Source organism: Dasypus novemcinctus, chromosome 13, assembly GCF_030445035.2.
Source record: "Dasypus novemcinctus isolate mDasNov1 chromosome 13, mDasNov1.1.hap2, whole genome shotgun sequence".
Taxonomy (NCBI): Eukaryota; Metazoa; Chordata; class Mammalia; order Cingulata; family Dasypodidae; genus Dasypus; species Dasypus novemcinctus.
Window position 1 is genome coordinate 10,006,970 of NC_080685.1, and position 26,092 is coordinate 10,033,061.

Genomic DNA, 26,092 nt, shown 5'->3' on the forward strand with positions numbered 1-26,092 from the left:
GCGGCCCACCCGCCTCCCTCCCCGCCCTTGCCCCGCACAGCCCGAGCAAAAAAGGAAAAGGAAGACCCCCTCGGCCACAGCAGCAGCAGACTTAGCAACAGCGGCAGCAGCCCGTCCCCCCTCCTCCAAACCCAACAGATATCGTCTGGGGCAACTCCAAGGATAATGCAAAGTTAGTTTTCAAAATGCAGGGAACTCGGTCAGAAGCAATACTTTTCAGGCACCTCATAAACTGCACTGTTTCCCGGGGAGGAGCCCACAGAGACCACGGCTCAGGGCCCGAGGTGGGAGCCCTTTCTCTTGGAGAAGGGGCCAGGGAGTGAGGGCACCCTGGCCCTCATCCTTTCCCTTTTGTTGCGCCACAGACAGCGCCGTGTTCACTGGTGGAGCTTGACACCCCTCTGGAGTTTCCAGCAGCTGAGAGAGAAGAAATTCTGCTTGGACTCCTATTCGGATGTGGGCGGCTACATTCAAACCCGTGGGTGGGACTCGGCCTCCGGCCTGAGCTTTGCTGAGGAAGGTGTCAACAGACAACTGCTTAGGCTGGGAGCCGGGTGGGTGCCCTAGGCTCGACCCGCCGCCCTGGCCGGGGGCCTGGCTGCTTGGGGCTGAAGGCTCTCCCAGTGTTGTGGGAGGCGTTCCTGGTTTCAGAAACATTCAGGTGGATTTGTTTGATTTTAGGTGGCTTTAGGATCCTAGAGAACTTCAGTTACCCGCGTACTGAAAGCCTAGAGTGCAAGAATAACCGGCCAGTTCGGGGTTTCCCAGGACATTATATACACTATGTGTGTGCGTGCGGAACTCACACATATATATATGTATATACTTAGATACTTTTATTTGTACGAAACTTGAACTGCACAAAACAGTACTTTGTAAGAATCAAGTCCACAAAGAGATTTTAACAACACACCAAAAAAGAAGACAGGAAGCTCTATTGGGAAAAGAAGGGTCAGCTTTGCCATAAAGGAAATCATTTCAGAACCCGCTTCCACCAGCCTGGCGGGTGCCCCGTGGGGCCTGGGGCGGCACATTCAGGATCCTCGGGAAGAAGGCGCCGCCTGGGCCGGCGGGCTATGCTCCGTGACGTTCTAGAGCGCGTGAGAACGAAAGACCCTGGCAGATCAATGTGGCTGTAGCAACTTTTTCCCCCTCTTTAGGAAACAGTCTATTTCAGAATTAATTTCTTTATATTCACTAGTACGTATCTTTTTTTTTTTTTTGCTGAACTTGTATCTGATTTTTTTTTTTTTTGTATTAAAATGGAATTTATTCAAAGGATTGGGACCCAGGCAGCTTGTTTCCCAGCTGGGTGACAGAGCACCGTCATCACCACCGGCGTTCCTCCCACCCCACCCCACCGGGCTCCCCGCTCAGGCCCGCGGGTCGGGGGGTGTCAGTCCGGGTCCCCCTACAAGGCCTGCTCGGGCGTGCGCTTGTGGAAGACGGCCGACTGCCGCTGCTGGTACTGCTGCTTGCGCCGCCGCCGCTTGTCGCACTGGCACAGCAGCAGCATCTTGAAGGTGGTTCGGAAGGTTTTGTTGCACAGCGCATAGCACACGGGGTTCACGGTGCTATTGATGTAGCACAGCCAGTAGCCCAGATTCCAATAGGTTTTGGGGATGCAGCTGTCACAGAAGGTGTTCACCAGAACCATGATGTTGTACGGGGTCCAGGTGACGATGAAGGCCAGCAGGATGGCGCTGAGGGTCTGCGCCGCCTTCTTCTCTTTGATGAGCGACATCCTCTTCCGTTTGGTGATCTGACTCCTGGTCTTGAGGGCGAACCTCTTGGCCAGGGTGGCTTCCTTGAAGGACAGGGGCAGGGCGGCCTTCCCCGCCGAGGCGTCGGGGGCCTTGGCCGTGTCCACGGCTGACTCCAGCTGGAGCTTCGAGAAGCTGCCTCCATCGTCCATGCTCCTCTGGGCCTGCAGCCGGCTGGCTTTCCGCTCGGCGCCCGCCTTGGCCAGCTCCTCCTCGGGCACCCGCAGGTTGTCCGAGGAGGGCAGCTTGGTGGAGTTGAGGATGGTGCTGTGCCCCGGCAGCTTGAGCACGATCGAGTAGATGGCCCTGGTCTCGGAGCCCAGGTCCTCCTCGTCGGAGGAGGCCGAGTTCTCCAGGGAGGCCGCGGCGTCGTTGTTGTTCCAGCTGTCGCTGCTGCTGTGGTCGGCGTCCATCTGCTCGGCACTGGGCTTCCAGCTCCTGGTGGTGAACCAGAAGTGGCAGCGGCCATACTTCCTCCGGGCCGGGCGCTTGACGCTCTGCTGCTGGAGCTCGTAGCTGCTGCAGCTGCGGGAGCTGCCCGTAGGGTGCACAAAGTTCTCGGCCTCCGCTTCCGTCCCTGAGGCCTGCAGCCCGGCGAGCTCTTTGGTACGTTTCTCGGTCTCCTTATAGATCCTCCAGTATAAAATAGTCATGATGGTGACAGGCATGTAAAAGGCGGCGATGGCTGTGCCAAAGGTGATGGTGGGCTCGCTTAGGAACTGGATGAAACACTCCCCGGGGGGCACGGTTCTCTTCCCAACAAAGTATTGCCAGAACAAGATGGCGGGGGCCCAGAGGACGAAGGAGATGACCCAGGCCAGGCCGATCATCACGCCCGCTCTCTTGGTTGTCCGTTTGGCTCGGTACGTGAGTGGCCTCGTGATGGAAAAGTACCTGTCGAAGCTGATGACCAGGAGGTTCATGACGGAGGCATTGCTGGCCACGTAGTCGATGGAGAGCCAGAGGTCGCAGGCCAGGTTCCCCAGAGCCCATCGGTTCATGATGATGTAGGTGGTGAAGAGATTCATGGAGATGACGCCAATGATGAGGTCGGCGCAGGCCAGGCTCAAGAGGAAGTAGTTGTTGACCGTCTTCAGCTGCTTGTTGACCTTAAACGCCACGATCACCAGGATGTTGCCGATGATGGTGACCAAGGCCAGGGAGCCCGTCAGGAAGGCGATGAAGACCACCTGCCAGACGGTGTGCCCTCCCAGGGGGTCGCTGGTGGTGCCGTTGGCCCCGGAGAAGTTCCCGGCTGCTCGGGAGAGGTTGTAGCTGCCAAGAGGAGGGGCTGTGCCCGGGGGCAGCCCTGGGTCGGGGGGACCGTGGATCCAGGCAGAGCTGATGTTGGGACCCCACGGCGAGGCTGTGCTGCTATTGTGCAGGGTCATCGTGACTCTCTGACATAGTCTGGGAAGGAGAGAGAAAAGACGGAGTTAGGAACATTTCTGCTGCAGCGGGGGGAGATTCTCTGCATTTTACTTGCATACTTGAAGAGACATGCAACACCTACGATGGGTGGCTAGATCACCAAGAGGTCAGAAAGCTGAGGCGTCGAGGGCGGCACAATTAGCTAGAGGCACGCATGGGGTGTGTCGTGTGCTTTCTGCCCACATTCGCTGTAACATTACCAAAGTCTTCCTTATTGCGCCAAGGGGGAAAATATTAAACACTGATATGAAATGTATCCAGCAGTCATCACACTACTTGATAAATTAACTTTAGGCTTTTGCATTTTATCCATCCAGGCACTTACCAATCCAACTTGCAACATGTGCAAGTTGTGTTTTTTCTTTTTTTTTGAGGTACGGGGGCAGGGATTAAACCTGGACCTTATATGGGGGAAGCTAGCACTCAACCACTGAGCCACAGTGGCTCCCCCGAGTTGGCTTTTTCATTTGTTTGTTTGTTGTTTGCTTTTTTGTTTTTAGGAGGCACTGGGAACCGAACCTGGGACGTCCCGTGTGGGACATGGGGGCTCAACCACTTGAGCCACATCTGCTTCCCAACATATGCCATTTTAAAGTGATACCAGCTGGTTTTAAACCTCACTCGATTGAGCAACACCAATCTAGAGCGAAGGGAAAAATAAGCATGAATCAATGCACATTCCATGATCTCTTTAAAACTTGGATAAAAGGTAACGCATTTATTTCTTGAAATGACTGTGAAATACCCACAAGACAGGAATCTCATGTTTGATAACATGCAGAAGCACTTTTGCCAGAATGCTTCAAACTGACCGAACTGGTTTTGAATATTTCTAGTATTTAGATATTTTAACTCCAGTCATGAAAAGGTATTTTACCATGTCACACACACATATTTGCATATCCATAGTCAAAACGGTAATTCAGTGCTTTCAAAACATTTGTTACCAAAATATATAAACAACTAAGAACCATTACATACTCTCCAGTTCTTTGGACTCAACCAGGACAACTAACAAGGAGGTGAGGATGGTTAACCATCACACCAAGGAACTGAGAGAGTCTACAACTGCAAGTAAGAGAGTCCCATCCACCAGCCAACTAGGACCGAAACCCCCTCTCAATTAGAGAGGGAATGGGCATCACCACTCCAGAATCCGCAGGATTAGGGAATAAACTATGGACTAGAGTGGACTTACTGGTATTCTACTATACACGTATATTGATTCTAGCAATATAAGAAATTATATCATTGAAGTGGAGACAGTGGCCACTGGAGGTGCTGAAGGCAGGGAGAGGGAAAAAGAGGGGTAATATGAGGGCATCTTCGGGACTTGGAATTGTCCTGAGTGACATTCCAATGACAGATACAGGCCATTATATATCCTGCCATAACATACAGAATGGAGTGGGAGAGAGTGTAAACCACAGTGTAAACTATAATCCATGCTTAGTGGCAATGCTCCAAAATGTGTTTATTTATCAGTGGCACTGAATGCACCACACTGATGAGAGAGGTTAATGGGGGGAAGAGTGGGGGGTGTGGCGAGTGGGGCCTATGGGGATCCATTATATTTTTTTTATGTAACAGTTTATGTATCTAAGTATCTTGTAAAAATAAATTTATAAAATATATTTAAAAAGAAAAAAAAAGAGAGTAATGTGCCACCAGTAAGACTGCGTGGTGTCACCACTAGCCTTGGTGATGACCTGCGCCATCCCCTCGGAAGCTCTGGGGTTGCACTGCCCAGAATTCTCATGCCACCACCTGCTCCGGGCTATGTTTGTAAGTCTTTTCTCAATGAGAGTTATTCTAAGAGATCAAAATTTGACAGTCACAGCAAAAATACAGAGAACAAATGTTCTTGGTTAAATTCTTCAATGATAAATGTTTAAATATACTTATGTATACACCTGCACACAGCAGGATTCCTGATTAAAACCTTCCATAGTGCACGTTGGAAGAGGAGCTGTCAAAGGCATGCTGTCAGAATTGTGCAGAGTCATTTGGAAAGGCCTGCGGTGTCATGGGAAGGCTTTCGAGTTGGAAAAGTTCAAATCTCAGGCCAACCACTTACTGGTGGACCTTGGGTATTATTTAACCTCTCCGAGGCTCAGTTTGCTCATTCAGAGAAGAGGAATGGGAACTTTCTGTGTAATGGAATTGATTGTGTTGATAAATACCACCTAGAATTCAATAAATGCTCAAAGAAACTTTATCTTACCAAAATGCTTTAAAATATGTAAAATGTTTAGAATAGTACCTGACACATAGTAAGGGGGATGTGTTTACTATTATTACTTTATTAATCTTTTTATTGAACAAGAAACTCCCTTGCTTTGGCTGCCAGGAGGCTCGGAATTAAATTTAGTGCAATAATAAATGATAGAGCATATTTATCGTGTATTTACTATGAAGTACACATTGTGCAAATGCATTATATGCATTATCATATTTAATCCTTAATACAACCCATAGTTTTTTTTTTAAGATTTTATTTTTATCTATTTATCCGCCCTCCCCTTGCCACTTGCTCGCTGTCTGCTCTGTGTCCATTCGCTGCGCCTTCTTCTGTGTCTGCTTGTCTCCCTTTGTTGCGTCATCTTGCTGTGCCAGCTCTCCGTGGGCGCGGGCCATCAGCTCTCCACCGGCGTGGGCCAGCTTGCCTTCACAAGGAGGTTCTGGGAAGCAAACCCCGGGCCTAATATAACCCACATTTTAAAAACAGGAAAGAGTCACAGAGAGTAAAGTAATCCACCTAACGTGTGCTATGGGGGCTGGGTGGGAAGGATTCGAATCCAGACCATCTGAGTCCATAGGCTCCATCGTCACTGTTAGTTCACACTGCCCTTCCACCAACTCATTTCAGGTATCAGGCACAACCAGTCTTCCCTAACTGGTTAAAAAAAAATACACCCATCATTACAAACATCTTTAAAATGGAATGGATGTATATTCATCTAACAGACTGGCAAAAGTTCAGTGATTTCATATATGCAGTATAGGGTGTAAGGGAATAATCACTTTCATGGTCCATGCTGGAATGTCTGTTACTAGGCCCATTTGAGAGACAATCTGGAACTATCTAGGCAAATAAAAATGCACAAAATCCAGGATCCTAACTTTCAAGAGCTCTCTGACTCCCTCTCTGTGTGCATATATATGTGTGCATGCAACATGTATATGTACACATCCACATATTCACTTCAACACACTTTGAAATAACTAAAAAATTGACAAACCTCACAGTGGAATGCTACATATTACTAAATGAAAATTAATTATTAGTTCAGTATGCTCTGATTTGGAATGATATCCATGAGAGTTTAACTAATTCAACAAGATGCAAAATAATACTCCCGTGAAAAAGTAAACTACACTGAAATAATTATATGCATATATAGAAACGTTTTTGAATCAGCATGGGAAAATGGCCGTGGTGAAGAATGGGGGGACGTGGCTTTCACGTTCTACTCTACACGTTCTGTATCACTTGAATTTGTTACAGTAAGCCATATATTTGTAATCGAATTTGAATGCAAAGTTAAGTAAATTAAAATAAAATGACAATACATTCATACGGCATAAAACTGTGAAAAAAATTTAGTAAAGTAAAATAATGAAATTAAAACCATCCATGATCTTAACATCCAGAGATCAAAATTATAATCACTTTGGAGTATTTCCATTCAACCTTCAGTGTATCCCAATAGAAATGGTTTCTTTTCTTATTCCCTGTCTTTTGTTTTAAGTTGAAGTTACTGTAGAAATACTACTTTTGACTTTCAGTTTCCAGTTAACATTATAATCTGGGCCCCTGTATCTTCTCTTCCTTGGTGATCTTCTGGCAGCCAAACTTTAAGGTCGGATTGAGCCATCACCTCTAAGATTCTGTAGAATCCATCATTGTTTTCCTACGAGGAAATCTATAAACTGCGCTAATCTCCACTTGCAGGAAATTGATGTGTTGTTTTCTTGTTTACTTCCTTTGGGTTTTATTAGGTGTTTTCAACTCATCCTGATCTCCAGCATTCCCTCACTGTAGAGATGTCCATTTTGGGGGAATGCTACAGCTTTATGGTTTCTTCCAAGACACACAGAAGAATTATCTGCTCTTTACCCATCTGGATGCCAGTATACAGCAGTTCTAGAGGTGTTTGCCTTGGTATCCCCCATCCTGCCTGCAACTATGTAGATGGACTAGAACAGACTTGTCTTGAATCAGACACCTCAGCCTAACCTCCTTTTGTTTTTTATAGATTTATTTATTTATTTCTCTCCCCTTCCCCTCCCACCCCAGTTGTCTGTTCTCTGTGTCTATTTGCTGCGTCTTCTTTGTCCGCTTCTGTTGTTGTCGGCAGCACGGGAATCTGTGTTTCTTTTTGTTGCATCATCTTGTTGTGTCAGCTCTCCGTGCGTGTGGCACCATTCCTGGGCAGGCTGCACTTTCTTTTGCACTGGGCGGCTCTCCTCACGGGGTGCACTCCTTGCGCATGGGGCTCCCCTATGCGGGGACACCCCTGTGTGTGGCATGGCACTCCTTGCACGCATCAGCACTGCACATGGGCCAGCTCCACATGGGTCAAGGAGGCCCGGGGTTTGAACCGCGGACCTCCCATGTGGTAGATGGACGCCCTAACCACTGGGCCAAGTCCGTTTCCCCCTAACCTCCTTTTGAAGTTGCTAAGCATAATTTTGCTGGGGCTCTGAGACCCTCCTAAATGCTCACCACTATATATGTTCAGGCAAGGGTTATTTTTGTCTTCTTTACGTTACCACCCTTATTCAACTATTTCTCTTTATCTTGCACCTATCTCTTATACAGATAAACTCTCTGAGTAGCCTTTACCTTCCCAGCATCTCTTTCAGTCCAGAGAGTCCTGGACATGGTAGCTAAGTTTCCTATCCATTGCTTTAATTGTGCTGCCACCGTTCATACAGTCCTCCGTCCCCTCCATCCTCCCACTCCACCCCAACCCCTGATGTCCTCTGAATCTCATATAAACTCACAGAAACTTCCAAACTTTTAGCAGTCAAAACACTTTCTAAGTCTCTGCTCTCACCCCATTGCCCCATGGGAACGGGTCATATCCTGTAGCCTCTGGTTCATCTCTTATGCCATACTGATTTTATTTTGAATAATATCCAATAATCTCAAAGTCTTCTATTTGTGCTGATGGTGCATGTCTTTTCTGTCTTTTTTTCCCCCTTCCCTCTCATTGCCATGCAATGGATGTCTGTTACTTGTCATTCTGTGGGTGTTGGCCTTTTGGATATGGAAAACCCGTTGAATGCATTTAAGGATGGGCATCGATAGCATGGTCTTGACTGCTCCACCACAGCAACGGGTCTAAGGAAGACCAAGCAGGAGAGTTAGAGTCAGCTTAGGGATGGCTATCGCTCTGGGAACAAGAGGGTGCTTCTCTTATCTTTGGGACTGCTAGATGCTGGTGGCCATATTTACCGTCACCTGGAAAACCTGAGAAGCAAACAAACACAGAAGAGAGATGTGGAGTGAGAACGTTAGGAGGAATGTGGGAAACGACGGCGTGAAGATGATGCCTTTGATCTCTAGATCTAATCACTCCTCGAGCCAACAGTGCCTCCTTGACCTTGTCAGTTATGGGCATCAGCAGGTTTCCTTCATTGCCTGGGCTCCCTGAGCTAGGTTTCTGACACCTGCAACTGATAGACTTGCTTATCTACCTTCACCAATACCATTGCATGGTCACTGGAGCACTACCATGTTTAGATGCTGAATTCCGTAAGTCACAGCGTCTGCCCTCCGTGAAACTACCCCCTGGGTGGGGGATGGGGCATGAATAAGATAATTTTTAAAAGCATGAAGTTATTTGGGCAATGTCAAATTGCTCTCTGTGGGTACTCGTATTATGTTTGAACAAATTTAATAGCAACTTAGTTTATATAATTGTCTGACACCAGTGAAAATAAAAGTGAGAATTTTGGAAATAAACCTAAGGCCATTACTTTCAGTTCATTTCATCTAGGATTCTGCAGACTATCACAAAACGCATAATAGGTCCAATTATACTTGGCTGGAATACAGAAAAATCAAAGGAACCAGAATTGAAGAAGGATACCTATGGATAAATCTAGCAGTTTATACTGGATTCATTAAATCTCCGGTCTGTCACCCTTGGAATGTCAGGGATTCTTGACTAATCATTAGGAAACCTTTGAATCACAAACTGCCAGACAGGGGATCTTTGACCTGCTCTCTTGGGCCTTCTAATGGTGGCTACCATTCTTTGATAAATTCAACATCTAATATCTTCTTGGAAGTCTCAGGGATGGACTGATTCTTATTTTTAAAATGGTTTAGTCCTGCCATTCGTAAAAGGATACAGATTTTGGGCTGAGCAAAATTCTAATGCTAACAAAGAAGCCTTAAAGGAGAATGACCTGCAGTTACTTGCTTACAGCTGCAACATCCAAAGCACAATCATTATTAAGGTAATAGTTAATAACCATGAAACTCCAGATGACGACACTAGGGTTTCAACTTCTAATAACTTCATACATAAAACCAAAAAGAGGGAAGCGTATCTAATGGATGAACATGACATTGAGGAAAAGAAAACCTTTTGAATAGGAAGCAGAATTTATGGGCAAAGTGCATGGCTAAAGCTCATTGTGACTTGCAGTCCGAAGGCAGAAATGTCTAGGAAATCCTGGGAGTTGTCTATGTGATGGAAGGAGATAAACCAATCCCACTTCTTTTAGTACTTAGGATGCTCTCGTCATCACTCATAACTTTTCATTGGAAAGTGGCAAAGTGTAATTGAAAACATGGCGTTTGGAGCCAGGCTGATTTGGGTTTGAGTCGTTGACCCTGAACTTGACAAACCGCCAGCCGTTGCTGAGACTGCATTTCTTCACCTTTAAAAGTGGAGCACTACCATTGACTCTGTAGGACGTGGTAAGGGTAAGGAGGAGAGAGGGAGGGACAGGATGAGAGGCTGCTCGTGAGTCTGAAGCAGTCATCAACAGGAGGCCCCCTACCTCCAAAGCCAACTTTTTGTGCCCTCGGGGTTGGGTTGTTTCTGCAGAGATGCAGGGAGTGAGAAACCAGTCCGTGCCCAGTTTTTGCTTTTTGAAAGAGACGTTAAAGACTCTGGTAGAGACAAGAGCTTTAGAAATAATATTAAATACCTTTTCAGCTGCAAGTGCTTAGGTGTCTTGGGCTTCAAGGAATGGTGCAGTGGCCTGAACATTAGGCAAAGAAAGCCCCCACTCGTCCATCCAGGCTAACTAAAGTGATGGCAAGTACTGCAGAAAGGTGATTTGGCGGCATCAGTCAGCACTGGAAATACCTATCGTCATGATCCAGCAATTTGATTTCCACCTACCTATCTTCTGGAAATTCTTGCATACACATATGCACACAGGGGACATGCACAAGGATGTTTGCGGAAGCATTTTTTTTAATGACAGAAATTAGGAAAACCTAAAATTAGGAAAATCTAATAGTCCATCCGTTGGGGGATGGGTGAAAAAAAAGGAGTAATGCATAATGGGGAATTCTATACTGCACAAAATAGGAATCAAGTGGAAATATATCCATTAGCATAGAAAGTTCTAAAAATATATTGTGAAAAAAACAAGCTGTGGGATGAGAAATAGAACACAATACAATTTAGGTAACAACAGAACACAGAAAAAAAATAGTATATATCTTACATAAATATAATATTTTTTTTTTTTAGGAGGTACTGGGGTTTGAACCCAGGACCTTATACATGGGAAGTAGATGTCTAACCACTGAGCTACGTCCACTTCCTCATAAATATTTATGTATTTAAAATGATCATAAAAGGATAGAAAGATGCGTGAAAATCATATGTCTGTGGTTGTGTCTTGGAGGGGGAAGATGATCGAAGGTGACAGACAAAGAGAACTTTAGCTTAATTTGCAGTGTTACTACTGAGGGAAAAAACCAGTTTCCAAAGCCAGAGGGAAGTGGATGGAAATGACAGTTAAAGGGGAAGATGCTGCTGATGGCTAAGAAGAGGGCTCTGCATTTGGCCTTATGCCTCAGGATTGCTTCTAAACGGGGAGAAAGTCAGAGGCAAAAAAGACGAGCCTGATAATCTCGGCAAGACCAGACTGAGAGGAGATCTGTGCCCCACTGCCTTCCCACCTGGGGCTGTGTCCCCACCATAAGGGACCGTGGAGCTCCCACGGCCGTGTGGGGTATCCTGGCAGAGAGAAGCCAAGACAGCTGCTCCCCTGGCTTCCTGTAGCTGCAGGGTGTGCAAGGGAGATGCCGCACTCTTCCGGAGAGCAGAGAAGGACACCCCGTGACCTGAAGGGGACTCGGGTCATGCTTCCACACTGCCGCATCCGTGGGCTGTGCTACCAGGGTGTGGGGAGAATGCGGATGATCCAGGTACTTACTCCTGGGCCAGCCACCTTCTTTTTTTTAAAGATTTATTTTTTATTTATTCCCTGCCCCTCGAGTTGTCTGCTATCTCTGTCCATTCGCTGTGTGTTCTTCTGTGTCCGCTTGTATTCTTGTCGGAGGCAGTGGGAATCTGTGTTTCTTTTTGTTGCGTCATCTTGCTACATCAGCTCTCTGTGTGCGTGGTGCCATTCCTGGGCAGGCTGTGCTTTTTTCGCACGGGGCGGCTCTCCTTGTGGGGTGCACTCCTTGTGCATGGGGCTCCTCTACACGGGGGACACCCCTGCATGGCAGGGCACTCCTTGCGCGCATCAGCACTGCATGTGGGCCAGCTCATCACATGGGTCAGGAGGCCCTGGGTTTGAACCTTGGACCTCCCATGTGGTAGGCGGACACCCTATCCATTGGGCCAAATCTGCTTCCCAGCCACCTTCTTAGGAAATCCCAGGCAGGAGCTCTAGGACGAATGGGTGGCCAGGTGGGAATGGAGCAGGGGCAGGTGACTGAGCAGTTGCCCTTCCTGCTAAGGAAGGATTTGGCAATCTGGAAGCTGGGGTCTTGGGAGTTGGTGGAATAATTAGGGCCCTGCTGAGGTCCCAGGAGCCACGCCTCAGGCAGGGGGGGGGCAAGACTGACCACGAGGGCCTTTGAGGAGGCTCATGGGTACGGCGAGGGGGGCCCCGCAAGGATTTCAGTCGTATCCTTCCTTGTTGGAACTCATGGGGTGAGTTACCTTTGCACCTGTGCAGGTGGGTTCTTGGCTTCGTCTCTGAGTATATGTATTTTCCAGACCATTTTTACATTACATTTAGGATCAGATACCGAATTGATCCCCTAAGTGTTTCAAATTGCAAGTCAGGATCCATCAGAGTGCTCAACCCCAGAATGAAAAAGAAAAACAACAGCCCTGAAGAGGCTATATCAGAACGCACACCACATAGTAGAATGAGAACTGCTTCGTGAGCTTTTGGATTTACACATGTGCACGCGCCCACATCTCTTCTTGCTGGTAGACATGATGTCAAATGTATCTCTTACTGCAGGTTGTGGTTCAAAATGTTTGCGAGCCATTGCAGTGACATGTTGACATCTTTCATTAATATTTAAGAAAAGGGGGTGAGACAGAAAATGTGGAAAAAACAAAGAATTGGAGAGTATTGAAGAAAGTGAAGGATGATAATTATGGGAAATTTATCCTCCCGCCCCGTTTTTTAAAATTTTAAAAATGTGTATATATCCAATGTTAAAACACACGTGACAGTGCTTAGAGAAACCTAAAAGGTCAATAGAAATGTGAGGCATTTTGGTCACGATGAATTTGAGGGAGACAAGCTCATTTTATTTCCTCTAAGCCCTCTTGGCACTACCTGTTCTGAAGAAAAAAAAAAAAAAAGGATTAGGGGTTCTCGATTTTTACCCCCTTCCAAGAACTGGTTAAAAATGTGTACAGTTCTTTATATTCTAGAAATATAAATTTTTTTACCTCTATTATTTTCCCCCTCATGAAGAACCTGGAAAAAAATCTTTGCAGTTTGCAACAAAGCTTTTTTTCTAAGACAAACTAGTTAGTGCTTCTTCCCTATTTAGAATCCCGTATGCATCATTTCTCAGGGCTTGTTTTGGGTCTCCTTTGCCTGCCCTCTTTGCTAAGGGCATGTCTGTTTTCTGTCATACTCCATTATGGTGTTCAGCAGCTAAAATGCCTTTTTCCAAAACTATTTTGGAGGTCAGATGAAAGGCAATACCACAGCTGGCCACTAGATGGCACAACAGACCCGGAGAACACCGTCTGCTCCCGGCGCCAGAGAAACCGAGCACTTCTGGAAGCTGGAGATGAGAACTTGAGCTTGGTTCAGCTTGCAGTTCGTGGAGGATATCAAACGGGGTCAACTGAGCCTTTGCAATCAAACGTGTCTTTAAAGAGAATCAAACTCCCTTCGACTTGTACAGTCAGAATCAAACTTGGTGCGCTTAGCTCTTGCTATTCATTTCAAGCTGCAAGGGGGAAAGATATGCTGACATGGTGTAAAGAAACATTTCAGAATGCCAAAGCCGGAATACAATTCCATTTCAAAAAGAGAAAGCTCGCCTTTAAAACCCTTTCTGTGTCACGCTGCCTCCCCTTGTTTCCGCCTTTCATAGGTTTTATTCAGTTTGAAAAAAAAAAAAAACCCCACAAAAAACAAGGGCTGATTGGAAAAGCACTTGCACTGGAACTGTTTATGCATAGCAGCTGCTGTTAAAGTGACACCGTTTTACCTGGAAAAGAGAAATCTAAACTGGATGAATGATTACCTGCATTAATACTCTCAAGTCTCAACCCTTTCTTGTTAGAATGTCTAGAGAAATGGCAGCAAGTAGAAAACAAAGCGCAGTTCTTTTTAAACATTAGTAAGGCCACCTTCCCCAGAGAAGAGCCAGCTGGGTGTCCCTGAGATTGTTCTCTGCTGAGCTAGAAGGAGGGAAAGGGGCAGCTCGGTTCTGTCCTACTGAAAACCTCTCTGAGATAAGGGGTGCTCTTCTACAACCTGAAGACTTCTGCATTGTTTTTTGTCTGGAATACTGTGTTTTTGCAATGGAAGACAAGGGCCATTTCTTTTAAAATACCACTAGAGCCAACAGAAATAATCCTGATTAAAAACCTTCTAGTGCAAAGAGGCATTTGGACTAAATATTTCTAATATGTCAGTTTATGTGCTGAAAAGACACCTGGTGAAGAAAGTTCTTTTGACTCAATGTTTACGCTTTTATGATTAATGTTAGACTAGCCATGATTTTTTTCAAGGTTTGTATTTATCAGAGTCCTTACTTTTCCATCTGGACCTATTCCACACATCCGATGTCTTTGTAAACATCGGGCTATTTGCACCTCCTTATTCACACATGTCCATACAACTGTCCATTTGCACAAGAGAGGAGGTGTAAAGCAGGAGGCACGCAACAAGCTCTGCTATGACACAGTAGGGTCTGGACACTTAACGGATGCTGCCACATGACCAAACTCTCTGAACACTCTGCTCCTGCTTCCTCATCTATAAAGTGGGGATCGTGACACTCGAGGGTGAGATGGAATCTGGAGAAAGCACTCAGTAGATGGCCTGGTATACACAGGAGTTTCTCAAAAATGGTAAGATTATTTGAATCGTGTTCAATTAAGACGATTGGGACCTTTTATGGAATGGCCTTTTTCCTGGCTAACAAGAGCTGAGAGCTGTAAAACTTAAAGAACTGGGGTGACTTTGACCCTCAGGGGACGTGTGGCAATGTCTGGGGAGAATGTGCTTGTGGCATCCAGTAGGTAGAGGCTGGGGTGCTGGTAAACACCCCAAAACACACAGCACAGCAACGACAGCAAGGAAGCCAGCTGAAGAAGGCAACAGTGCCAGGGCCGAGAAAATCTGGAATAAAGAGAGATCTAGAAAAATTACCCAGGAAAACCTGGAAAAGGTCCCCAAACTTATTAACCGGGCAAACTCTTTGACTTCTCAAAAATCGGCCCTGACTTAACTTCTCCGGAAATCCCTTCTCCTCCCTTCCCTCCAGATGGGATCTGCAGTCAGGCAGCCAACCCTGCCACCGTCATTTCAGCTGGTAAACAGGTTTGTAGATCATGTACCCTTAGCCTGGGGATCTCGTCCTTGCTCTTGGGAATCCCTTGTGGGTGACACCATGGAGCAAGGCCATGAGGTGCAACAAGGACACGTCTACACAGTGTGGGATAATCAGCTTTGCTCGAGTTGCTGACGAGGCGGCAAAGAAAGGGCATTTTGTGAGACTCAGGAGTGAAGATGGCACAGCATTCCTGGTCGAGAGAACAGCCTGTGCTAGGTGGAGTCCCGGCACCCCGGGAGCATTTCTGCGAGAGCACACGGAGTGTCAGCTTGTCCCGGTCCACAGTGGCCCCTGAGGGAAGCTTCCATCAGTTCTGACTCTCCTTAGCACTGGAACCACTTCCTCCAGCCTGTCACTGAGATTAGCGCGAGTCACGGTTTGGAAGGGGAGGACTGGTAATGGAAGGGCTCAAGGAGACCAGACTGGAGAAGAGGTGGGAGTGGCAGGAATAACGGGCACCTGTGACCAGCAATGGCTCGAAGGGAGGGGGAGCGGCAGAGGCTGAGGGACCCCTCAGACGTGGTGGTGGCAAAGGGAGCCGACCGAAGGGCAGACGGAGTTCAGTGGAATCCGCTGCTCAAGACAAGGAGATGAAATAGCCAGGGGAGGCGGACCCTGCCGAGATGAGTGGGCGGTTGTCTAGGGACTTCCGACCACTGCAGAGAAAGAACGGGGACTTCACCAACAGCCACACAATCGCCGCCCTCTTAAAACGGTCACCTGGTAATGGACACACAACAGCTTCAGTTTTCGGAGGAAAACCCCAGAATCACAGACATATGAAAACCACTTTGTGGGAAGTGGCTGTGGCTCAATCAGTTGGCTGCCATATGGGAGGCCCTGGGTTCACCCCGGGACCTCCTTGTGAAGGCGGGCTCGCCCGCACGCTGCGGAGAGCTGCCGGCCCGCGGAGCGCTGACTCAGCACGGTGACAAGCAAAAAAGGGTGACAAGCAAAAAAAAAAAACCACAGAAGCGCACGCAAGGAATGGACACCGAGAGCAGACAGCAAGCAAGCTGCAAGGGGGAAGGGAAATTACAACAAAACAAACCAAGAGAAGACCACTCTGTGACTGCTCTTTGCTGAATCTTCTCTGGATCGCACACGTCTCACACCTGCCACGCACCTCGAAGCACGGGGGTCCAGGGAGGTGCGAGCGGGCCTGGCGCTGAGCCCACCCTCGAGGAGCCGTGGAGCTCAGGTTAGTTCCTAAAGCACTGGGGGCATCCTCCTTAGGCAGTCAAGAACACTGCCGGAGAAGTCACGGACCCCCGTGCAGACCCCTCCCGCCGCCGCCTTCTCTGGGACGTCCCTGAGCACGCCCTAAGTGGCGTCTCTGGTCTCCATCTACAGCCCAGGGGGATGTCAAGCCAGTGAAAAGGCCCGGCGACCTTCAGCCTGGAAACCAGGGCCTCGCAGCCTCAGGTGCTCGTCCGGGCAGGGCTATTCTGGGGGTGGATAAGCGCCGCGCTCAGTGTGGCTGGCGTCTCCTCCGACGCGCAGTGGGGCATGCGGGGCTGCCGTCCACCAGGCCCGACCTCAGCCCGGCTGCCGTGGGCTTCTCCCCCTGCTCTTTTGGGCTCTCTGTGCTGTGGAAGGAACAGGCAGATCACCTGCCCTTCCTGGATTCCTTTTGCTGAGCAAGTACAAAGAGATCATTCATGGAAAGGTGCTGCTCGCCCTGGACCTGGGCTTCCACGAGGCCCTGAGGTAGCACCTCGTCCCACAAACGCTAACAATCGCACAGCTGTAAAGAGGATTAAACCAGGTAAGGCAACCCACACAACCGCCGTGGCTGCATAGGTATTCTGTAAATAGGAGGCTCCTCTCCTGCTTCACACACCCAGAGCCGAGGGCCCCCTCATTTGCCAGCATGGTGGCTACAGGGAGGCACCTCTGAATTGGCAGGACCAGTGCCATCCACAGTTAAATATCTATGCCATCACGACTCGAGGATCTGTATTTTCTTTTTACTGTTAGGTTGTAAATCTCACGAGAACTATATCAAAGGCTTTTTTGTCTGTATGTCCTTTTTGATTTCCAAGTCTGTTTTAGAATCCCTAACTGTGATTAAAATAAAGTAGCTCCACGGTAGATAAAATGTCTAGTGGATCAACGTGTGATGCATATGGTTATTAATAATATGAGTTCATTTTCCTTAGAAAAGCCCTCAGGCAGGAAGAGGCACAGTGATTGTAATTCCTGTCAATGACCTGAGAGCAAAAGCCCCTGAGGGTCAAAGGAACTCTCCTACCAAAGACGGAGAGGGGGAGGCAGGGGAGGACAAGGGGCGCTGGAAAGCGGAGCCCGGCAGGGCAAGCCAGCAGGACGGCTTTAGGACATCCAGCAAAGGATTTTTATACAGGGCCGAGCTTAGAGGTATTACCGGAAGGATGGGGACCTTTGGAAAGGAAAACAAGATACCCCAAGTGTGTTTTGATTTCTGTTGTCCTCTCAGGGACATGCTTTCCAAGTTCTTTTTTTTAATTTTAATTTTTTATTTATTTCTCTCTCCTTCCCATCCCAACCCCCCCCCCCCCATTGTCTGCTCTCTGTGTCCATTTGCTGCGTGTTCTTCTTTGTCTGCTTCTGTTGTTGTCAGCGGCACGGGAATGTGTCTCTTTTTGTTGCGTCATGTTGTGTGTCAGCTCTCCATGTGTGCGGCGCCATTTCTGGGCAGGCTGCACTTTCTTTCGCACTCGGCAGCTCTCCTTACGGGGCGCACTCCCTGCGTGTGGGGCTCCCCTACGCGGGGGACACCCCTGCGTGGCAGGGCACTCCTTGCGTGCATCAGCACTGCGCATGGGCCAGCTCCACACGGGTCAGGAGGCCCGGGGTTTGAACCGCGGGCCTCCCATGTGGTAGGCGGACGCCCTAACCACTGGGCCAAGTCTGCTTCCCCAAGTTCTTTTTTAAATTTTATTTTCAAGGCCCACACTGTGATACCTTCAGAGCTCTTCAGGTTTTGACCTCATTGGTTCCTCTACTGAAAACATCTGCCCTTCCAGGATCCAGCACTTGTCCAAGCCATAGATGTGGATTAACTCATTTAATCTTGACAATAACCATACGGGGTGAGTGCTTTTATAATGGTCACTTGAAGGAAGAAGAATCAGATGCACCAAGGGGTGAGACCACCTGCCCAACGTCACACAGCTAATGCAAGTGGCAGGTGCGGGACGCCAACACGGGCTGACCGGCGCCCAAGCCCAGTCCAGCCCTACCCTAATCAGCAGGTGGGTCACGAGCAGGCCACACTTTCAAACAACCCCTCAGCATAGAAAGCAGACACTCGGTCCTCTTGACCTTCCCACGCCAGGTCACCACGGGCAAAAGTTTCCTTCACAAGGAGATATTTGCTGGATCAATGGCTATGTCCTACTAGCATTTGTTCTCTTGCAAAATTACATGTGTGTTTTTAATATGTGCCAGTCATTGTTCTGTGCTTTACATATGTCATTTCATCCTCACCACAATCTTGTCTGTGAAATAAGAGTGCTATTTACTCATGGGATGAGAAAACAGAGGAACAGAGAGGCTAAGTGACTGGGCCAGGGTCACACAGCTCCTAGGAAGCCAAGCTGAGACTTGAACTGAGGCGGTCTGACCCAAGACTTTGGCTCTCATCTGCCCAATGTACTTTATATTCCCTCAATTGCTTTTTAAATCTAACCGTATTTCAAGGACACCCTCCCCATTCGGTGAAAATAAATCTCTACATGTCAAGTGCACTTTAGAAGGAATCCCAAAACACAGTGGGCCACCACTCAGGATTCAGTACTTGGCACGGTATATCCTGGGCTCAAATGAAAATGGGGGGGCAGTGCCTTAGTTTGCCCCAAGGCTGCTGATGCAAAGAACCAGAAATGGGTTCGCTTTTAGAAAGGGAATTTATTTGGGGTTAAAGCTTACAGTTCTGAGGCCGTGAAATGTCCAAATCAAGGCACCGTCGGAGATGCTTTCTCACCAAGGTCCGCTGCGGGGATCCTGGCAGGCTCACACTTTGGCTGTTGGTGCTCCTCGAATCCTCTCCCACGTGCAGGGCGGAAACTGGCGGCTTCCTTCTGGGTGTCTCTCTCTCTGTGTCTCCATTTAAATAAAGCTCCAGTAAGAGGCGGAGACCCCCCTGCCGTTACACATCTCCGATGTTGTCCAGTCCAAGGGCCTCACACCCACAGGAACCAAGTAGTTCAGAAACATCATCTTTTCCTATTGGCGATTCATAAAAGAACCTCACATTGTCACAGCGGGAAAATGCAGGTCACACTGCATTTGTTCAGGTTTCTTTCTTTTAAGTAAATTATTTCAGAGCTCAGCCTTAGTGAGGCCAATGCAAATCTCTAAGATACTTAAAAAAAATCAAATACCTGGTGTCCACACTCATATTTTAGCAGTAATTCTATTACTGTTTTAGCAAGGAGTTAAAGCTCATGCTTCAGATGACCAGTGCTCGAAGGAATTAGTCACTGGCTATCTGGCTCACATCATAAAAATGTCTAGCAAATCAAATAAATGAATAAAGGTGTGTGATTTTTGATAAAGCATAAAGTGGGCCAGGAGCTTAAACGACTCTGCTCTTACAACCCCAACTCCAAGGTCATTTTCAAATTTTAACTAAAAAATAATAACTTAAGCTCTTTCAATTTGTTACACAAGTATAAAAGATGATTATGATGTTTAAAGAAAGTATTACCTGACTCTGAGAATGAAACAATGAGTACAGAAACTGTGAGAATAAAAATAAAATAATAAAAATGTGTGCTTTGGCACAGTGTGTATAATTAACTATTAGAAAACAATGATCTCTTGTTCTGAATTTCCTGAAATGGAAACTAAGAGTTCATATCATTATTCATTCTGCCTCTATGGTACTAAAAACAAAGAGGCAAAGCAAAAAAGTTGAACCAGTCAAACAAACCAGTGTGAATCCTTATTAAAAAGCATGAGAGGACTCTGAATTATAAAATTAAATACTGAAAGTAAGAAATCAATACAAATGAAAAGATTGATTCAGGTTGAACAGAAGGAACTCTACTGAAGTTATGAATAAAAACAAAAAAGTAACTGCATGTCAACTGCTGAGGTTGGTGCCCAGAATTAGTTTAGAAGTCCCCATCAAATTCTACCTCCTCGGGGTGATACAGCACTTGCTGCCTGGGATGCAAGGAAATCTTGGCATGCAGCGTTCCTTGCCCTGGTAAGTACAGGTGTGCAGGTCTTCCCACCTGCCTCTAAGTCCTCTGAGTGCAGGGAGTGGGGCTCCTATGGATACATCACCCAGCAAATGGGTGGTTTGGGGCCAGGCTTATCTTGCTGCATACTGTCACAAGTACTGAAGTTACCTGGGCAGATTATGCTTTGAGGCTGGTGTTTTTGAAATCTCTCATTTCATTCGTTTGCTCATTTATTCATTTGTTCATTCGTTCATTCATTAATTCATTTTTTTAGGATGCACTAGGGATTGAACCTAGAATCTTGTACAAGGGAAGCAGGTACTCAAACCACTGAGCTACGCCTGCTTGCCTAGGATGGTATTTTTATTTCCTGCGGTAGTATATATAAAGCATATAATTCAGTGCTTGAGATAGGGTGAAGTCTCTCACTATGGTAAACATTATTAACTGTACCTTCTTGTTGATAAAGTGCATCAAATATATATATATTCCACAACAGAGTGCTCATGCTGCTTGAAAGGAATTATTTTTGCCAGTACTAACTCCTAGATTCAAATGATTTTTAAAGACTTTCTGATGTCATGATGGATTCACCATGCCATGTCACATTAATAATTGAAATTAGATAGCACCTTGCACAGTTGAATCGTTGTATTCAGGGTCCACAATATGATCCCTGGTATAACTCTGTATATCAGTTGGCCAAACCCACCATATACTGAGTGCCTACCATGTGCCCCATTCAATATATGGGAAACACATTCATTAAATTCTTATTATAACCCTGTAAGGGAGATATTAATTTCAATATTTAAAATATGAGGCAACTGAGTCTCAGAAGAGTCATCAACTTTGCCACAGGGACACACGAGTGTCACGTCATGGGCTGGAACGATGACTCTGTTGGTCCAGCTCCAACACTTTCCACCAAAGCCCCCTCTCCACTGGTGTAAGGTGCGCCATGGTGGGGTCCTCTGGCATTTGGCCAGGGATTCCTGTTCGGTTCCCACATTGCTTGTTCAGGATTCCACACAGCTTTGATTTTTCTCTACTCTGCCAGAGATGAACAAGGAAATGGGCCGTGGGAGAATTAAAGATTAAAGAGCCTTCCTGAATTTAAAAGCATGCTCCCTGAAGGAAGCATTGTCTTTCTCATTCTTACCACCTCATGCCTTCTGGCCAGACAGTCATTGAGCAACTCAACGTGTCTCCAGCCCAAGTGGCCTAGGACCGATTGGCTCAGCCATCACAGCCCGTGAATCAAGAAAGTGAATGGCCCTGCTTCCGTTGACCAGTGGTCTATGCAAATGATGAAAGCACCCCACTGCTTCCACGGCAAACAAATCCTGGGGACACCCAATCTGTGCAAGCCATTGTCAGGCGCCTATCCTTAGGGAAACTGAGTGCAATACGTCTCTTGTTTCCACAGGAGAGGAAGCAACCTGAAGATCGTTTCTTTCCTTCCCTTGGCTTAGTAAATTAGAGAATCCAGGTGGGGGAAGCTACAGATAAGAATGAACTGTCCAGGGAAGCTGATTAAAACATAACTTGCTTCTCCATGGAGGCACTAGTCACTGCATCAGAAATCATGGACCGCTGCAGGACCCCGCTGCATCCAGCCTATTTTTTGTTGCCATTCTTATTGACTCATTAGCACTGATGTCACAATCTATTTGTCTCTAGAGAAAATAACACAGTGACCATCAATACGACTGCCTCAACAAGAAAACCTTTCAACTATAAACACAGGGTAAGGGAAAAGAGGTTTTTATAAAGTTTATATTTCAGTGTATCCCAAACAGGACTTTGTGGGGACTGAGGCTATATCATTCTGTGGGACCCTTTAACAGAAAAAATACAAACTTAGGAGTATTAAGTGCCATCACTTCCTTTTCCCCGGAGGCCTGTGCAAGTCAGAAGCTTTGACATTTTAACTCTATTAGCTTCACAGTAAATCTCCTGATTCTAATAAAAATCTAGATGATCTAGTTATGGTTGAGACAGCGAAAGTTTTAAAACTTCTGGATGTAACTAATTAAAGGTATAGGTATCATATATTACATATCCTATGCTAGAGAAGTAATGAAAGTCTCTTAGAAAACGTCTCAACAAACATGAAAATTGAGTGGCAAGAAATTCTGATGCTGTGAGGGAGAAAATTCAGCTTGCTCAAGTGTAATGTATTCCAAAGAATTAGGTTGCTGAACTTTTCATTAACTTTAAAAGTTATCTGATGGAGCCAGAACTGAAGGGGCCAATTTGTGAACACATATCAAGCGAGTCCCGTGGGCAGTTGTTTAAGAAGGACAATGGAACAAAGCAGGACATGAAAACATCACTTTTGGGGGACTTGAATTTTTTCTGAGAACGATAAAGAATAACGAAGAGGAAGCAACTGATAAAATGACAGGTCAAGGTAATGTTTATGGGGAATTTTTCTCCTCGTATTTGGCACAATGAAGCTCATATAGAGGCACAGTCACACGAGTGGAAGGTGGCTAGAAGGCTGCTCGCACACGCAGCGACAAGTGCTCTCATATCCAGTTGAGGCAGGTGTCTCCGGTGGTTCCTGACGGAATGTTAGGCTCAGCCACCTCACAATTCTTAGAGATCTGGAAATGGATGTTAATGAAATTCTCACACGATATTAGATTTGCAACTATTGCAAGCACAAGCAGACATATGGAAATACGGACGTCTGCCTGCAATTAGACAATTTATTCAAAGAAAACCGCTGGCCGGATATTTTGTTATCCATGGCCACTGAAGACAGAAGAAACACAGAAGGATTAAGTTTAAACTGATTCCAGGAAATATTTAAATAAGATATGATAATGAGACAGCAGAGCTGGCCCGGAGAAAACGTTTCCATGGGAACGTCTCTCTCTTTTTTCCTTCTTCTCCGTGATATTTTAAACTAGGATCCATCTCCATCACAGTTGGAAACCCTCGGCACACATTCCAGAAAGTAACATCCATGGTCTTTAGCACGCCTCCCGGGCCGTGTGACAACTCCTCCGCTGGCCCTGGACGGCCCGAGATCGCAACCCTCCATTCCCTTCCTTGCTTCCCCCACGTCTCGGTACTGGAAGGGACGAAATTCAGGGCTCAGCCTCTATTTTGCCTCAGTCAGCACTGGGAATCATTTTTATCCTCATGTGACTTTTCCTGGCTTTGAAATAACACAGCACATTTAGGAACTATTAGGGAAGCCACACAGGTGATACTATTTTAATAGAACTTGATCACTTGGAAATCGCTAGGCGATCCTTTAGAAAGGGCTCCGAGAGCATTTTAGCTAGCATTCCCTGCAACGAGCTAGTGAGGCTCCCGACTGTCAGATCACAGAAGGAGAACCAGCTCGTGACATATTTTAACCCAGGGCACTGGCTCCGGCCGCTCTCCAGCTCTCAGAGGGCGCCTAACGGGGAGCTCGGGATTCCCCGGGGGCCCTGCCAGGCAAGGCCACCGCAGGTGCGGGGTTCACCGAGGAGGGAGGCCTGGGCCCAGGACGTGCGGGCAAGCAGGGGCAGCCCGGCCTGCTGCTTGATTAAAGCCGCGCGCGCTTGCAGGCGCAGCGCTGGCAGACAGCCATGGGTGCCCAACTTGTCACCAGATAAACTCATCCACTGCTCAGGTGACGGAGGGCCGCGGCACCCGAACGTTCAGTGATGTTGTTCCCCGAGTTCAGAAACGACCCCAAATCACCGTCACCCGGCCAATCAGATTTCGGAGCTCCAGCTCTTGAGGCTGGCGTGAGCCTCTGGGACCAGGGGTTCTGAGAGCGCGGCTCCTGGGCCCGCAGCATCAGCATCACCCGACACAAATTAGACCATCAAATTCCCCAGACCTGCTCCATCAGAAAGCCTCGGGGTGAGCCCCGCAAGCTGTGTGGTTATAAGCCCCAGGGGACTGTGAGCAGCGCTCGAGAACCACCATGGCAGGCGATTAGCCCGCGTCTTCTGTCGTAGCCTTTGGCACAATCAAGAGACAGCCACATACGGGGCAGCTTGGGGCATAAGTCACCTCAGTGACGTTCAGTTTCTTGTAAGGCACTTGCTTGTTTCAATTTCTCTAATGAGTCTAAAAATCCTCTGCAGGCATTCCTCCTGGTCCCCGCCCTCCACCCCAAGTCTAACCCATCAGTGAGACTCTAAACCAGGAATTCTTAACCGTTTGGGTTCCATGCACCCTTTTGCCAGTCAGGTGAAGACTACGGACCCCTTACTAAGTCCACGCTGTACTGTGGATTACTTCATAAATATATCACACCCGCACCAACACGTCCCCACAAGAATAATGCTTTTTTTGACCTCTGATTTAAGCTCAGGGAGCCCTGGTTAAGAACCCCTACTCTAAACAGCCAGTAAGATTGCAAGCTCTCTCATGGTAGGAGGGAATCACGCACACGCCCATGATTTGAACCTTCTGTCTGTATAAAGAAGGGTCTACCAGAGCACACTCCACTTGCTTGCCACAACCATTCACCAAGAATTCACTGTGCACCTTTCTCTTGACTTCAGGAAGCTAGATTTTGAGGGATATTTTACAAACTTCAAGACATTTTTCATTAAATCAAGGAGTTTTGGTCCAACTGAAGCCAATGAAACAGTCAGAGGCATTTAAGTGGTAAGCGGGCTTCTGTTTTGATTTCCTTCCACAATGTCTGGCCAGGGTAGACTGTCAATAAAGACCTGTTGAATGACTACCTAGGAAGAGTAGTATTCGGAATCTTCTAGTAAGTGCTACATAGTTGCTGGGTTTAATCCACATGTGCCAGGTATGGCAGATTAATGAAAGAAAACAGAAACCTCAAGATGCCTGTGATGAGCGAATTCTTTTTCTTGGCTCTTAACCACCCATTTGCCTAAGAGAGGTGAACTGAATCAGCCTCAAAAAACGCTTCATCAACGAGACTCAGAACAGTTAGTGCAATTTTCAAGTGTCAGCAAAGCACAACAGGCAAGTTTAGCCTGCCCTCTTATCAAATCAGGGCTGATGTTTGTGCGTATTATGGTGATGGAGTTGTCTTTTCCTATGATAAATATATTTCCTTTGGAACTCTAGTTTCTTCTATGTTGTGTTTTAAGGTTAGTGTGATTTTTATTTGCATTAGAACAATTTTAAGAGGAGAGATGCACTTTCAATAGTACTGACTTCACCAAAGGAAAGACTGGAGGTGGGATAAATATAGAAACATATTTAGTCAGAGGAAGTTAATTGGAGAGAAAGCAGATAGTAGGTAGGGAACGTTTCATACTCAAGTTCTTAATTTTGTATTTCAATTTCTCTAACTTATTCATATACTCATCAGATAAGAATTAATTGTGTACATGTTTCTTAAATATAATGGCTAAGGGCACAAACCCAGCCCCGGACTGTGTGGGTTCACAACCACATATTAGTTTTGTGCCTGTGGGCAAGTTATCTAATCTCTCTGTGCCTCAGTTTCTTCTGCTGTAGAACACAGAATAATAAAATACCTGAATGTGGGCTTGTAATGAGGATTAAATAAATGAAGAAAGCACTTATGAGTGCTCGAGGACTAAAACAGAAAAAAGCCAGCCATGTAAAGAGTTGGTGGAGAACCATTACGGGCAGAGAGAAATGTTGCTTCTTGATAAAATACATCTTTGTATGGGTTACAATGATGAGTTAAAAGAGGAGGAATGTATAATTTATGAGTTCCA

At 46.7% G+C, this 26,092-nt stretch overlaps 1 protein-coding gene across 4 annotated transcripts in view; it reads right to left on the reverse strand.

Moving 5' to 3' along the window:
* Positions 1–821: 821 nt before the first annotated feature.
* CHRM3 (cholinergic receptor muscarinic 3) overlaps positions 822–26,092 on the reverse strand; it is a 480,908-nt gene continuing 455,637 nt past the window's right edge. For all 4 annotated transcript variants that reach the window (XM_004473141.4, XM_004473140.4, XM_071207360.1 and 1 more), the window contains one exon: positions 822–3,173. In XM_004473141.4, the coding sequence (XP_004473198.1) occupies positions 1,412–3,154 (1,743 nt within the window). In that variant the 5' untranslated portion in view covers positions 3,155–3,173 and the 3' untranslated portion in view covers positions 822–1,411. The remainder of the gene's footprint in view (positions 3,174–26,092) is intronic.